At 42.5% G+C, this 13,079-nt stretch overlaps 1 protein-coding gene across 8 annotated transcripts in view; it reads left to right on the top strand.

The window, feature by feature from the left end:
- Positions 1–13,079, top strand: part of CUX1 (cut like homeobox 1) — a 270,416-nt gene that overhangs the window by 175,294 nt on the left and 82,043 nt on the right. For all 8 annotated transcript variants that reach the window (XM_048324800.1, XM_048324798.1, XM_048324799.1 and 5 more), the window contains 2 exons: positions 7,784–7,888; positions 10,422–10,610. In XM_048324800.1, coding sequence (XP_048180757.1) covers positions 7,784–7,888; positions 10,422–10,610 — 294 coding nt within the window. The remainder of the gene's footprint in view (positions 1–7,783; positions 7,889–10,421; positions 10,611–13,079) is intronic.

The following is a 13,079-nucleotide window of genomic DNA, read 5'->3' as shown; positions in this document are numbered from 1 at the left end:
CAATTTTCTGCTCAGAGAGAAGGAGGGGTAGTGACCGCAAAGCTCCCTCCCTCTCCATTGTGTCATTAACTCAAGGTGTAAACTGAATTTTCCCACAAAACGTAATACTGAGAGAAATTAATCCCTCGCTGGGACAGAGGTGGGTGCTGGAGATGAGGGGTGATGACAGCCCCTTCTTTCTCAGCTGCTCATCCAGGTGCTCAGTGCCATTAATCCACAATCTTGAGTGAGGTTTTATGTCAGGGCTGGTCCATTCTGACTGGCAAAGCTCAGAATACCCTGAGTTACACTCACTGTGAGGGTGACATGGGTGCAACCCTTCCCTTTGAAGGTCATGAGAGGTTTTTTTTACATAAAAAAGGGCAAGACTAGTGCATTAAAATGTCTGGTGCAGCTGCACCAGCCTCGAAAGGAGTCGTTAGCTCCTGCCATGGAGCTTTAGGAGGGGTGTAAGGACTGAAGCCAAAATCCCCACTGCTTTCATGGTAAAAGATGCAACTGCATCATCTCCCAGACAGCAGGAGGGTGCAGAATCCCTGTCCAGCCCTCTCCTCATCCCCAAGGTTGTGAGACTCAAGTAGTTCAGGCCTGTGCAGGACTGAGGGCACAATAGAGCCAAATACAATAGGAATGGCTCATTTTCACTTTATTAACCCAGCGGCTCGATGACAAAACTTGATAACATAACCCACGAGTTCCCCCTGCATTTCCATGAAGATTTAATAATGCTGTAGTTTGGGGAAGGGACTCATTTTATTAAGATTTCATTTTGCACAATAAATCACTGCATATTTTCTGATATGCTACGAAGTATAAGAATAAATAATTAAAACTGAACTACCCGTACTTGTCAAAATAAATGATTTATCATAGTTTGGGATACAGCATCTTTGAATTTTTTATTGTTTGATTCCCAGAATATTCTAATTTCCAATCAGGGAAGTTAATGAAGCTCCAGTGTACTTTCCTGCATTCACAGCAGTTACAGTTGTGTTACTGTATATTTTAGACAAATATTTATGGTTAGCACTTTCCTGTACCTTTTCAAGTTTACACCTTTCCAGTAAGCATTTATGGCAGCAAAGTCACAGAATCTTTTGGGACGACAAATTTATTCCAATGAATTATTGTTCTGTTTCTGTACTTCATCCAGCAACCTGGAATCATCCAGTTGTGCCTGAGAAAAACGGAGGTTTTTGTTGGACAGAATAATTCCTAGGTTGTGAAAACAGAAATATTTTGGAGTTCTAAATTTTTTAAATGATAGCAAGGCTTATTTTAAGGTTTTAATACTGAGTCAAAATTTCTGGCTTCATGTCATTGATGTAGTCAGATCTCTTTTCTGGCTTTATACACTGATCACATAGTTTAAAAAAAAAGAAATCTAATGGGCTTTGTAATTTGAGCTTTCTGTAAAGAAAAAAGTGCTTTTTCACTTTTAAAACAAAAAGAGAAGAACTTTGGTTAGGGTTGTTTGATCCTGGGTTATTGTATTTTAATCTGGAAGAGGAAATAGATTGGAAAAGCAGACTCAAGTATAGGTATCCTTACATTTTGAGAGTGTAACAGAAAGAGGACATGCGATTTTTGTGTGTGTGGACTGTATTTTGTAAGCTATAAATGAAGAATTAATTTTTTTTTTCTTCTGTTAGCCCTTAGAAAAGCCAAATGTTTCCATTGGTTTTCTTTCTGTCTTCACAGTGCTGATAGGGCTCCCAGATTTCTACTTGGGGAAAGAAAGTCAAATGTAGAAACTTCTGCTACCAATAAATCAGGAAAACTGTACTTCGTAAAATACAGAAGCTTTTATTAAAGAATCTAGACTGGATCAATACCATTTATTCCACAGAAATGTAGTGTTGGGTTTTAAAGTCTGTAGAGGAAGGGTTTGTGAATTTAAGCACTTTTTGGAGCCAAACTGCCACTAAAATACATAAAACAGTGTCTGCTATAAAAGTAGAAAGCAAACCTCACCAGGGTGTTTTACCAGAAGTGCTGCTCTCAAGATTATTTTTTATTTCCTTGGGTATGGCACCTTCCTGTCTCCAACAAATCACATTGGAAAATGGTTGGAAAAGATATTCCTGCTAAGTGAGATTGCCATAAAATATGTATGGTTTTGAGCAGCAGATGGAATAAATTCCCCTTTTCACTCAGCAGCACAAGTGCAACACAATACAGGTGGTGCTGGTGCTCGGGGGGTTTGCTGTGACCCACCACACCCCTGACGAGGCATCCTTGGGTTTGCACTTCCATGAGGAAGGGAATTCATCCTGCCATGACTCCTGCATCGCACCAAGGCTGGCACAGACACTGCCAGAGGATTTGCTTTTATTTCTGGCTCCCTTGGCAGTGAGCTGGATGCTTTCATTGTGTGCCATCACCCAGGGGAATTGCCCCATCCCTGGAGGTGCTCCAGGCCAGGCTGGATGGAGCTTGGAGCAATCTGGGATAGGGAAAGGTGTCCCTGCCCATGGCAGGGGGTGGAATGAGATGAGATTTAAGGTTCTTTCCAACCCAAACCATTCTATGGATCCAAGTAAGTTACACTGCTTCATGGCAGATGAAGTCATTCACTTAATCCTGGGATTTCACTGTCTGTAAAGTGGGAATAATAACATTTACTTTACAAAGGGCATTGAGATCCTTGCACGGAGAAGTTCTGTATAAAGGCAAAATATGGATAACATTATTTTCATGCAAACACGGGTTTCCTGCAAATGCCTGGCTATCAGTTGGGAATACATTTATCTGGCAGCCTTTCAGCACACAGAGGAAAGTGCAATAGCCTGAAGACAAGAATGAAGACAACCCAGCCTCTTCTGGTTGGTGGAGTTTTTTCTTTTTTTCCATGTAATTCTCCATTGTTGGGAAAAATGGGTGCCAGAGCCCTGAAAAATCTTTCATGTCCCTGATGTTCTGCTAACCTTGCTGCTGTTCTGTGGAAGTAAGGGCCATCTAAAGGTTTTATAGCAAATTTTTATAGCTGAAAAGTTGGGAAATTAAAGCACATTGAACCAGTGTGTTTTAATTGATGTTGTACTCTGAAAAACGCAGCTTTTGCAGCAGCTTGCAAGTCCGAATGTCAGCTCCAAGCGTGGTGATTGCTGCCATAACCAGGCTCATTAACTGCAGCAGAATTACTTGTGATAATACCCACTCCTCGCCCATAGGAAGATTTTCCCACATACAGCACTGAATTTAGCATGGAATAAGGAAATACAGTTTGGCTGGTGGAACTTTAAGGGAAAGGTTATACATTTTTTTTCACATAAGTATCTCATTTTTCTGTTCACACCACTGGTCTTTGATCAAATTAACATTTTACTGTAAGTAGAAGAGCACTCGGTTCATGCTATTCATTATCTTGTCAGGAAACAAGGAGAATAATTTAAACTGGGTATATTGTGTAAGGCTTTTTTTTTCTATCTTTAATTGGAAAGCACACAGCAGCGTTATGATCGTGACCTCCCAGCTCCACTGTGAGCTGTACAATATTTACCCGCTGTATGAAGGAAAATGGAAGTGTTTTGAAATATTTTGTTACCAGGGAGGTAGTTCTGTACTAGAAAGCAGCAGAGTAGGAATTAGGAGGAATTGTATGACTGAACTATCCTGACAAATAGGATTTTGGGCAAGGCTGGATTTGCATGAGCTCCATCAAGGCCATTAGTGTGACTGTCACTGGTCATTGGGGGGTTTTTTTTAGGCTGTGCATAGGATTTGGGAGTAAGAAACCAAGAGTTTTAGCACTGACTCAGGAAAAGCAGCTATGCTATGGCATATCCAGTGCCTGAAGGGGCTCCCAGAGAGCTGGAGAGGGACTTCGGACAAGGACTTGGAGTTCCAGGACTGGGAGGAATGGCTTCCCAGTGCCAGAGGGCAGGGTTAGATGGGATGTTGGGAAGGAATCCTTCCCTGTGAGGGTGGGGAGGCCCTGGCACAGAGAAGCTGTGGCTGCCCCTGGATCCCTGGAAGTGTCCGAGGCCAGGCTGGATGGGGCTTGGAGCAACCTGGCACAGTGGAAGGTGTCCCTGCCCATGGCAGGGGTGGCACTGGATGATCTTTAAGGTCCCTTCAACACAAGCCATTCTGTGATTCTATAAATCTCTGTGTATTTCTCAGCTGAAGTGGGACAGTTTCACACAAACAGAAGGTTTTGTGAACTTTTCCAGTGGCTCCCAGTTGTGCAAGATTCCTTGGGTTTAGCCATTTTCCATACTGGGTGCCTGTCTCTGGCTGCGCTCTTTTTTCTTACTTCAGGAAAAATTGTTCAACCATTTTTAAGAACAAGATTAGAAAAAAAAAAATCCATTCTCCCCCAGATGTTATGAGTTTTTCTTGCTGTTTTGGTGAGGAGCCTGCTGTGCCCAGATTTAATAGCAGGGGTTTGACGAGGGAGGGTTCGCTTTTTTCTCAGGGTTGTATCTTCTGTTGCTTCAAGTAGAAAAAATTTTTAAAAAATAATAATAATTAAAAAACAGCCTCAAGTTTGGCCAGCCTATAAGAGTCTGGAGAAAAGAGTTCACAGAAACTCAGCAGAATCTGGTTTGAATTTGTTCAGGCTTTGCTGTCGGTGCCTGTCCCAGGCACGCTGCAGTCTGTACTGCTCCAGCTGGGTGAACATTAACCAGGCAGGTTTTGCTTTTTCTGGGTGTGATGTAAGGTTTTGTGGGGGCACAGGGCGGGGAGACACTCCTCAGGCTGCCCCTGCCATGACTGGAGACATCAGCATGGGAGCAGGAAGGGGAGAGGGATTGGTAGTGGGGAGGGAATGGGGAGAGACACCGGGACACAGACACTTGGAGGAGCTTTTGTGAGGACATTTGGAGAAGAAGCAGCGAGGAGAAGAGAAAGGAGGAAAAGAGGAAGGAGGAAATCGTTGGGGTAAGGCTCATTCTGGAAGTTTGTGAATGTTCATTAGGTTGTGTGAGGTACAAGCTGGGTTTTGCCTGCCTGGAGCTAAAGGCACTGTGGAACACAGAGGAGACAGAAATGGTGCTTCCAGCAGCCAAAATGAATTAGGAAGGGGACAGAGCGACAAGCAGAGAGGGGTGGGAGTGGAAGAGGCAAACCCAGAGGGTCTGGCAGGGGAGCAGCACCGCAGCCTCTGCGCGGGGTCTCGGCGCAGGAATGGGCAGGGGCAGGTCCTGCCACGCTGGGAGCCTCCAGTCAGTGCTGCCGTGCAGGGAGATGTGCCAGGGGCTCCAGGAACCCAAACAGCACCAAACAGGGCTTGTGCCAGTGCTTTCATTAACATCCTGAAGCACTTGCGGTGGTGCAGCACAGCTTCCATGAGGAAGCGATTAATCCCATCGGCGGGGAGAGCGGGTTTAGCTCGGAGCAAATGAAGTGCAGGGGTCACGCACAGAACAAGAGGACAAAGCAAAGGATCTGCTCACCAAGCCATGTCTCTCTCAGAGGTGGATGGGATCTCCCTGGGAAAAAGCCACAGCAGGTCCTGTGTGGTGCCATCCCACTCCTGAAACCCTCACGGGGGATGGCCAAGCACCAGCCTCGGGCTTGGCTTTTCCAAACTTGTAAGTGCTCAAATTTGAAACTACCATTCTTTTAGCAGGGTTTTGTGTGTCATTTATAATTTATATTGCAATAGCACCCAAAAGTGCTTTCCAGACACTGAGCACATCTGTAATTCTGGCTCTAAAAAGCTTCCATTCTGTGAGAGGGGTAAAAAAAGAGGAAAATTGACCAGTATTTCCCAGACAGAATTGCCCAGAGTTTGTGCTGATGTATTTTTAACAATGCCTAGTATGAAATCTTGTCTGGTATTATTCCGAGGATCACAACAGGTGTTGGGAATTGGCTGGGGAGGCTGTGCAGAAAGGGCAGCTGACAGCTCACTGTATATGCAGATGTACCACCTATTAGCAATATCCTCTGTGGTTTGCTCGCATGCGAGCTGAATAGATTCTCCAAACAATGCTGCACTGAATGGAAGCCATCAGCAGAATTGCTCAAGGCTGCAAAACCCATTACTTATACAGCAGTAGATGGAAGAGCAAGTGCCACAGTGCAGTAACTTGTCCTGCTTTGCTGGAGTTGTTCTGCAGTTATTAGATCAATATATGTAGCTGCACATCTAATAAAGTACCAGAAAATAATTTATCTCAATGTGTGTTGTTAGCTCAGTATTTATCCTAATATTATCCAGCTGCGTAAACAACATAAATCCCTCGTTTTGTGCCTTTTTTTATTGCTGTTTCCATGTTTTCCAAGCACACAATAGGTTGTGTCCCCTTCTCTGATTATTGGAGCCGCATCACTGTACTTTTTACAATCACATTTTAATTACAGCTGTAGAACCTATGCAAAATCATTTAATACAATGTTGTGAGCAAATAGCGCAGATGATGCGTTTAGTATTTGATTGCTGTTAGTTTACTCATTGATTAAACATGCACAGTCTGCTTTGACTGGTGAGGAAGTCAGAGACCACACACACACAGGGCTGAAGGGGTTATATCACTGTAGGGTTTATATTTGCTATAGATTTTATATTCATTATCGGCTTTATATTACTGTAAGTTGTGTATTTGCTATAGCTTCTGTATTCACTGTAATTTTATATTCACTACAGGCTTTATATTTGCTCTGTGTTCTATATTCACTATTTCAGATGAGCTAGGTTTTCCAAAGGATTAGCAAGGAGTCAGGCACACAAAACATGGCAGTTTTAGTGGCTTATAAATGGCAGTGGGGATTTATCCTTCTGGTCAAGAAAAGTTTTGACCCTCACTGGTGGCAGCTGATGGGTTTGGTAGAATTGGTGATAGGACTTGGAAGTGGAGATGGAAAATTATTTTGGCTGTTTTCTGAAAGCACAGCATGATTTGCATGGAGTAGCCCAGGCAAAAAGCAGTGATTACTCAAGGAGGAAAGCAGCGTGGTTTTATAACAATAAAATACCTTTTTTTTTTTAAGAGAGAAGACAGTCTTGCTTGCCAGGAGGAGTGTATATTGTAAAAGAACCAGGTTTTGTTCCATTTCTAACAGAAGCTTACAGACAGTTATGAAAAGGACTTTGCTGCTATTTATTGCCTGAAGTTACTGATCCATCTGTCTCTACCCAAACTCTTGTACAGACATTTTTTCCTCATCGTTCTGCTTTTCTCCTTTCTATTATTATTCAATATTTAGATGGGAATTTTGACCAGTAGCCAAGTCAGGGGCTTATCAGCTATTGCATAAATCCTCAGCAGCTGGTGACTGAGCTGTGCAAAATTGTCACTTTAGGGTTAAATATTGTTGAATAAACAGACCTGCTGAAAGAACAGAATCTAACAATTCATGTTGTAGGGAATAATTACTGCAGAAAGACAGCCCACAACATTGTATGTGTGTTTGAGAGAGTGGTCAGAATATCTTTTTATTCAGCATTTGCCCGTGAGAATTATTCCCATGAGGAGTCTTGCAATAAAATCTGCTTGGTCTATGAGAATAGAAAGAAATTGAATAAAAAGACTCCATTTCCACTTGTATTTATTCAGTCTGGGAAATTCAGTGGGCCGCAGCATTAGTATCAGCAGGGGATTCCTTGCTCCTAGCGTTAAATTACTGTCATAATCGCTCAATTATTTCTTCCTTGTACTGTTTAAAATAAAAATCCATCACATTCTATGTTTTTTTCTAACATTTATTAGGTTGAGTGTTTAGGAAAATCAATTATATTCAGTCAGGCATGAATTGATGAATGTTCTTGTAATAATTGTCAGTTGTTAAACTGAATGTACTTTCTCTTTTCACCCCTTTTCATTTCCTTCAGAGGGCAGAGGTGGCTCAGAGAGAGGCAGAGACCTTAAGGGAGCAGCTCTCATCAGCTAACAAATCTCTCCAACTTGCTACGCAGATCCAGAAGGCACCTGATGTGGTGAGAGAAAATATTTACTGACTCTTACAGGTTTCTGACATTCCTGCAGTACAGCTCCTTGAATTTATGCCCACAGCTATAAAAATAGCTGTTTGAAGTCGTATTTTAACGAAAAGGGAACGGTGCTCCTGTGGGATTGTGGTGGGGTTCAGCTTCTGAGGGGGTTGGTGGCTGGAGGAGACCACGGGAAGGACAGAGGTCACTTGGCTCTGTGGTGATCCATCACTGCCTGGTCCAGGTGGACAGCACAACTCTCAGAAATGATTTCACATGGCTGAGAGCATCAGTAGAGGGGAAATAGAGGCAGCAAGAGAGCCTTGGTGGCCATCAGCACGTGCCTGCCTGTTGGGCCCTGAGGTGTGGGGCTCCATCCCAGGGGGACCCAGAGCTTCCCTGCCCACTCTGCCTCCCCTTACTCTGTGTCTGGGCTGTCAGAGAAACTGGAAATAAATTTGATACTACTCCAGTTTTCACTGGCTGTATCTAAACTGAGAATTACACCTATAAATCCTTGGAAAATTGAGGAGATACCCTGCACTCCTGCTTGCTGCCTCCTCTATGTGGTTCTGAATAAAGCCAAAGCTGCTGATGGGACCTGCAGGCACAGGGGGCTGGCTGTTCCAGGGCTCCAGCTGGCCCTGGGTGAACAGGTATCACAGATGAGCAACCAGATTTCTTTGATTTTTGTTTGCCAAAGGAGAAATAGGAGTATTTAAATGTAAATCTGCAATTAAGTGAAATTTAGTCTACTTCTAAGCAGCAGATTTAAGAAACAAAAGAAATCATTGCTTTTTTTTCCGTGCAAGCCTTATACGTGCTTGACACTGGTAGCAGAAGAACACATGGCTGCCTTTAAAAATCATTTGCAGAGAACAAGTAACAAACCATAAGTCCTCCAGATCTGTTTGGTTGTCTATTAATACAACGCAGTATTTTCTCAGAGAAGTCAAAAGATAGACAAGCAGGCTGCAAAACAAAAAATAAAAAGCCTGAATATCACTTGTAACTCTGAATTACCTGCCTCTTCCTATCTCATGTCCTAGTCTTATCATTATTTTAACATTAGGTCTTTCTTGTATTTAATAGTACTTCTGCACTTCATTTATATTTAATATGACAACTACTGCAGGATGAAAATGATCATTATCTATCTTATTTCAGACTCTACGTTCTAGTCTCAATAGGCACAAGCAGCAGATGATTATACAACTTGTGATGTTTCATGCAAGCAAATTAGAGGTTTTTTCAAGTTAAAAGTATAATTCAGTGTAATAGGAGAGCGTTGTTAACTGCTGTTCGTACATGCAGCTCTCTGTGAGTGCAGCGGGGTGTAGTCACTGAGAATCAAGCTGAAGGTTTAGAAGATATGGAAAAGGGGATTTTGTTGTTCCTCTATTCCCAGAAAAGAGGGTATGGAGTATATTTCAATCTGCTGGAGTGTCATCTTGAGTCGTCAGGGTGTCAGTGGGGTGAATTCTCAGCTCTTTCACCATAGATCTTTAGTTTAGTGCTCACCATCATCATCTCCCTCTGGCTAAATGGATTCTCTCCTCCTTCACTGGTGCTTCTGAGGAGCAGCCATTAACCTTTGTGAGATGCATTTTGGGCTCTTTAATGGAATGTGTGCCCCTCTTTGGGCTGCCTCGTGCCCCCCACACAGACACAAGGGTTTCCTCACATTCTCCATGGAGGAGGCTCAGAGCTCCCTGATGCATCACAGCTGTTATCTCCCAGCACAAAAGGGGACAGAGATAGTACAATTAGTCTCTATTATCTTTTCTGAATGGATCTGCCTTTTCTGAACCTCTCTGTCCGCTCTGATTCATTGTCCTCCCAGGAAGTCAGTCCAGGGAGGAAGTTTCAGACTTGAGGACAGATTTTACAGCTGTGGGAAACTGGAAGAAGGAAGATTTAGGAAAGGGAGTTTCTGAAAGTGGTGACCAAAGGGAGAATGGCCTTGTCTTAGAGCTGTCACATCTCTCATCTTCCCCACAGAGGGATGCTTGCAATAATGTTAACATGAACAATTTTCATGCAAGGAGCAAGTTCATTGGAAGTAGCAGTTTGGGGCAATTTGTGACAATTTTGCCTGAAACGTGCAGTGTGCATGCAGAGAGCCACAGGCACATGGCTCTGCCGTTCCTGATTAAGAAATTCTGCTCCATTACTTCAGAATATTTTATCTGATTAGTATTTTGTAAGCACAGATTTTCATAGTTGTCAAAGCATTTGGGCTATTAATAATAAATAGATCTAAATAGAATCCTTTGACTTTCACGGCTGCATCTTTCCAGTGCACTTACGAAATAGGGAAATTTATTCCCTCTGTTATTCCTGATTTCCCAGAGAGCTGTCCTGGGCTGTAGGGAGTTTCATCTTCCAGATTCCCGATGTCAATCACAGCAGTCCCAGATTTAGGAAGTGTCTGTTTCTTGTGCCACCCAACGCCGTGTTTGCTCCTTGCCAAGCTGCCCTGAATTTAGGTTTGTTGCCTTTTCTTCATTTTTGTGGCCTGATCCTTTTTTCCCTGCAGGAGCAGGCCATCGAGGTGCTGACACGCTCCAGCTTGGAAGCGGAACTGGCTGCGAAGGAGCGGGAGATCGCCCAGCTCGTAGAAGATGTCCAGAGACTCCAGGGCAGCCTCACCAAGCTGAGGGAGAACTCCAGCAGCCAAATCTCCCAGCTGGAGCAGCAGCTGACGGCCAAGAACAGCACACTCAAAGTAAGGCTCAGTTCTGCCCGAAGGATATCACGGAGATGATGATATTGGGGTTTGCTGGTGTGAGTTTCCTGTGGTTCTGAGCTTCTTCAGGATGTGGCTGAATTCTGGTTTCTGTGGCATTCACGGAATCACAGAATGGCTTGGGTTAGAGGGGACCTTCAAATACATCTCATCCCACGCCTCTGGATGTATTGTTTTCTAAGTGATCACAGGTTTTTTGAATTCTAAATGGCCCAGTTCTTACTGTTTTGAAATGTGGTTTTGCAGAACAAGGCTACCTTTAGGATTAAAATCACCACCAAACCCCATCATACATTGACATACATTCATATGTAATGAAACAGTTGAACTGAAAAGGCACAGAAAATCCCTCTTAGATTTTCAAACTTTTAATTCCCATTCCAGTGATTCAAATTGAAGATTAGCCATGAATTGGTTTATCTTTGAATCTCCCTGCTACCTCCTCCAGTTCTGTCCACTGGAAGTGGGAAGTGTATCATTTAGGGCATAGAAAGAAGTAAAATCAGGACATGGAGAAGGCTTTTAGCTTCAATAACCATTTAATTATTTTTAACTGTGTATTTGCTGCACAATAATTCCCATTTATAATTAGCAATCTGGCCTTATACTCATTTGAATACGAGCAGCACTGCCCTAGAACCAGAAAGAAGAGCTGAGAATTCTCTGAGTGACCCTTTTACCTCTGTCTTGGGCAGCTTCCCTTTCCCTGTGCTGAGCCCACACAGTTCTGATCTCTGAGTGAGCATGAGAAATGTTTCCTGAGGTGGGGTATGAATCAGTTTCCTGTAACTCCCGTCTCCTTCATTGTTCCACCATCTATGAGCTCCGAAGTGTAAACAAGATAAATTTATCTATTCCATTAAAGACTTGGTCGTTCTGCAGGTTTGATAGTCTGAGAGTTTTCTGAGAGCAGGAGGCTGATAGTTCCCACTCAGCTCTGACTGTGGCGTGGGCAGCTTTGCTCTATCAGAATGATTTAATGTTCAATTGAAACTCTTACAAATTGCTCTAATTCTGACATTTTTTAGCAGTTACTGGTTTTGCTGTGGTGGAGCATAACTCACATGGAGAGAGACCTGTTAGGAATGAAAGCTGAAGTGTTGCAGTCAGTGCCTTCTGCATGTTTTAAGCCATCTTTGCAGAATTTTTATGAAAATTCAGTGGAGCAAAGGAGACCTGTTATGTAACTACATTGACAGGATCAGTCTCTGCCCAGCTGTCACCATGTGGGCACCACTTTTATTGAGGGAGATAGGAGCTTCCCTGGTTTTGGGGGACACATTTTGCTGGCTACACCCATGTTCGGGGGATTTTTTTATTTTACTTTTTCATAAAGCCTGACAGAAAATATCTTGAGTCCTTGCACTGACAGATTTTCTTTGAATAAAGCATGTTCCTGGTGAGGTCAGTATTAGTTTAGCCATTAACTTCAAAGGGAGTAGGATCACAGAAATGACAGAGTGAGTCTTTGATTTCCATTTCAGTAATCTCCTTCCATTTTCTCATAGTCTTGCCCAGCTAATGCTCTGTCTTTAGCTTTCTGTTGATAGTGTCTGATGCAGTGCCTCTATTGATAAAGTTTTAGTCATTTCAACCCTCTTTAACCTTATTTGTTGCAACTATAAAAATATTTCCAAATACTTACTCTCACCCCAAAGTGCTGGGAAAGCCTGTGCCAGGCACATGTTGTACAAAAGCACCAAATCTCAGTGATGATGTGTTGATCTCCTGTTTGATTATGGAGGAATTGCTTCTGAAATAACAAAGATTTTAATGGTTGCCTCCACAAAAAAACGACTCACAGTTTCACAAATTAAAGCAATGTTCTCAGCCTGTATCTTGGGGGAATTGTTTAATACTCTATGACTTAATGAAACAATACAGAAATACTTTCAAAATTATTGCTTCTTTATCTTCATCTGATCTAATGATCAAAACATGTCCTCTAGTAACAAGACTTTTCTCACTCTAATTGTATTAACCCATTGTGGCTGGGTGCTAGAACATCCCTTCTACCCTAGTTAAAATTCAGTAATGTGAGCTGATCACTCTAAACTAAATTACAATGTTAATCTAATGGGTTATTTAAATTTTTTTAGCTCCTCAGTACAGCCCCTGCTATTTACCTATCCCTCTTCATTTAATAATACAGTAGTAATTATATTTTCTAAATAACATAAGGAGGGACCCAATCTCTGCGTGCTCTGACATGGGTTCATTCACACAACAAATGCAAGATGATTCTTTAACATGGGATATTTGCAAATTTGATGTGCAGAAAAGCCACCAGTCCATTCCTTCTGCCCTCTGGCTCCTGCATATTTGTGTGTTGGAGGTCGTTGGAATATATTTTGTCTGAACTAACCAGGTTGATATTTAGTGCAAGATATTAGTTCCTCCAGATTGTCTCACAGCTTGAACCTTTGTTATCCCATGTTCTGTGCGTTT

Source organism: Corvus hawaiiensis, chromosome 20, assembly GCF_020740725.1.
Source record: "Corvus hawaiiensis isolate bCorHaw1 chromosome 20, bCorHaw1.pri.cur, whole genome shotgun sequence".
Lineage (NCBI taxonomy): Eukaryota > Metazoa > Chordata > Aves > Passeriformes > Corvidae > Corvus > Corvus hawaiiensis.
This window is presented reverse-complemented; position numbering and strand designations above follow the sequence as displayed.